Source organism: Pygoscelis adeliae, unplaced genomic scaffold, assembly GCF_000699105.1.
Source record: "Pygoscelis adeliae isolate BGI_AS28 unplaced genomic scaffold, ASM69910v1 Scaffold312, whole genome shotgun sequence".
NCBI classification, from domain to species: domain Eukaryota; kingdom Metazoa; phylum Chordata; class Aves; order Sphenisciformes; family Spheniscidae; genus Pygoscelis; species Pygoscelis adeliae.
The window spans coordinates 1,192,257-1,195,120 of NW_008824234.1; the positions used below are offsets into that span (position 1 = coordinate 1,192,257).

General features: G+C 45.4%; 1 protein-coding gene across 1 annotated transcript; it reads left to right on the plus strand.

Moving 5' to 3' along the window:
* Positions 1-236: 236 nt before the first annotated feature.
* IRX1 (iroquois homeobox 1) lies at positions 237-2,372 on the plus strand. The gene is made up of 3 exons (XM_009334962.1): positions 237-1,290; positions 1,862-1,934; positions 2,315-2,372. The coding sequence occupies exons 1-3, from the start codon at positions 237-239 to the stop codon at positions 2,370-2,372; spliced, it is 1,185 nt and encodes a 394-aa protein (XP_009333237.1).
* The last annotated feature ends 492 nt before the right edge of the window (positions 2,373-2,864 follow it).

The following is a 2,864-nucleotide window of genomic DNA, read 5'->3' on the forward strand; positions in this document are numbered from 1 at the left end:
TTGGTTTGCGGAGAAAATACGCACAATGTCTGGCAGAGCCCAGCTTAGCCCCTCTCTTTGCCTTTCCCAGCAAGAGGGGGGATCATTTGGGAATACCTCTGTCTGATCTAAACGTGAAGAGCCTGGAGCGGGGAGGGCCGAATTTGCCTGTGAAGACCCTTTGCACCGCTCAAAGGCGTGTTCCGGCTCCCGGAGTAGCCTATTCAGGTCTGTTAGAGACGCTAACGAGATAATTGATGTGCTTTTTCCTCTCCGCTTGTCTGAATGTGTTGCAGGGCTCCCAGTACGAGCTGAAAGATAATCCGGGTGTCCACCCTGCTACCTTTGCTGCCCACACTGCCCCCGGCTATTATCCCTACGGACAGTTCCAGTACGGGGACCCGGGGCGGCCCAAAAACGCCACCCGGGAGAGCACCAGCACCCTCAAGGCCTGGCTCAACGAGCACCGCAAGAACCCCTACCCCACCAAGGGCGAGAAGATCATGCTGGCCATCATCACCAAGATGACCCTCACCCAGGTCTCCACCTGGTTCGCCAACGCCCGCCGGCGGCTCAAGAAGGAGAACAAGGTGACCTGGGGCTCCAGGAGTAAGGACCAAGAAGATGCAAACCTCTTCGGGAGTGACAATGAGGGGGACCCCGAGAAGAACGAAGACGACGAGGAAATCGACCTGGAGAGCATAGACATAGATAAAATCGACGAGAACGATGGGGAGCAGAGCAACGAGGAAGAGGAGGAGAAGCCCGAGCTCCTGCGACAAAGCAGTGAAGAGGAGCACTTGGAAAAGGAGAAGGATTTGGCGCTGTCAGGGTCTGAAGGGCTGAAACCCAAAGACGCGCTGGCCATGGTGAAGGAGGCCTCTGACAACAGCACGCGAATCATCAGTCCCGGGGGACAGAACAATTTACAGATGCCATCTCACAGCAAACCCAAGATTTGGTCTTTGGCAGAGACGGCAACCAGTCCCGATGGTGCCCTGAAGTCTTCTCCCCCTCCGCCCCCTCCTCCCCAGGTTAACCACACTTCTCCACAGATCCAGCACCCCGCTTTTCTCCCTAGCCATGGACTCTACACATGCCAGATCGGCAAATTTCACAACTGGACAAATGGGGCTTTCCTCACTCAGAGTTCCCTGCTAAATGTGAGGTCCTTTTTGGGAGTAAATCACCACCACGCTGCTCATCACAATCACCACCTCCAGGCCCAGCAACAACCTTCTGTTTTAACAGCAACCCTGGGAGCCCTAAGCAGTGAAAAACCTTCAGAGAGGACCAGTCCCAAACACATAGGTAATGAATGCGTCAGGCATCCACCTCTCCCTCCACCCCCAACACACGCACATGAACTTCTCCTTGAGGAACGGTGTCAGGTTCAGCCCTGGTGTAACTGATTGCTTTTAACGGAGTTGCAGACAGTTTACCCTAGCGTTGATTTTTTTTTTTTTTTTTCCTGGAGCATGTTGATTGCATACATTAAGCCCATTTCATGTGGGCTATTACATTCTCACCCTACACGCCCATCAAATAAGATGAGAAGGCAGGAATAGCGCTGTGAAACATATTCTTTGAGTTTTGCTTTCCTTCCCTCCTTCCTGACCCTCATCTCCCACTAATTTCAATGACAGTCAAAAATGTGGCAAGAAAAGCTTGCATACGCCTTAAATATTGAAAGTAGGGAATGGTGCAGTACACACACACACACACACGTAGATACCTACACACGTCTGAACAAGAGGGTGAGAGGGAGGTGTGTTCTCTGCACACTGTCCAGATTTTTTTTGTTGTTATTCTAAAATGGTTCTCCTGTTTTTGTGGTTTTTTTTTATTTTGTTGTTTTTTTTTTTCTTCTGTCTCCTTCTAGAAAGAGAAAATGTACCAAGAACTGAATCCCCACCTCAGCCGCTAAAATCGCCCTTCCAGCCTGTCCGTGACAAGTGAGTTTGTTTGTTTGTTTTCACTGCAGGAATGTTACTTATGTGAAACAGAGCGTTTGAATAATAAAGACTAATTATAACACCTAATCATCACCATAATAATACATACAGACAACAAGAACAACACAGAAGTTGCTGTAATCTTTTCAAAGTTAGGCTAAATTGCAATTGTACATAGCCAGCCTGTAACTTTTCTGAAACTTAACAGACCTCAAAGATCTTGTGTTAATTACACCAGTGACAATGATTTCTGTGCAATTAACTAATACTAGGATGCTATAGCAATAGACAGACAATTATAGGAAAGGATTCTCTTTTTTTTTTCCTGAAAGATTGTTACGTCTTTTTTTTTTTTTTCCTTCCTCCCTTCCCCCCTGCAGCTCTTTGGCTCAGCAAGAGGGAACACCGAGAATTTTAACAGCTCTCCCTTCCGCTTGATTAAATGGTTTGGTGAAAAAATATTACAGAGACTGGTATTAAGGACAGAAAAAAAAAAAAGGAAACGATATAAACGACTCCCATCAATCTCTTTTTGCAATAAGGTGGTGCAAATCCATAAAAGCGATTACACAAATCTGTAGATGGATCCCCTTCTTCATTGTACCATTTCAGATCGTGTTATTCTAACCATTCTTGGATTATTTGTTTGGTAAATGTTTCCCATGTGTTTGTGTTTTTTCTGTATATAGAGTGATTTCAGATTGTAAATAGCGCGTCAGCAAAACTTGTCTAAATCATATATTTTTGTCTAATAAACTAAATGAAATTATGAGCTCTCTTCAGGTATGTATTCTGTTGCTGCAGATCTTATACATATATTACAAATCTATTCAAACATTTATAATTTGTTTTCTAAAAAGTCAAGTCTTTTTGCCTTTGGGTAACCGAAACTTAAAATAGCAAACCCAAGCTTTTAATGACTCTTGTAGC

What these genes read in the sequence shown, in the direction of transcription:
- IRX1 (XM_009334962.1), top strand. Translation starts at nt 237, where the DNA reads ATGTGCTTTTTCCTCTCCGCTTGTCTGAATGTGTTGCAGGGCTCCCAG. An exon ending in GACCAGTCCCAAACACATAG is followed by an intron (nt 1,291 to 1,861) that starts GTAATGAATGCG and finishes GTCTCCTTCTAG; the next exon opens with AAAGAGAAAATGTACCAAGA. An exon ending in TTCCAGCCTGTCCGTGACAA is followed by an intron (nt 1,935 to 2,314) that starts GTGAGTTTGTTT and finishes TCCCCCCTGCAG; the next exon opens with CTCTTTGGCTCAGCAAGAGG.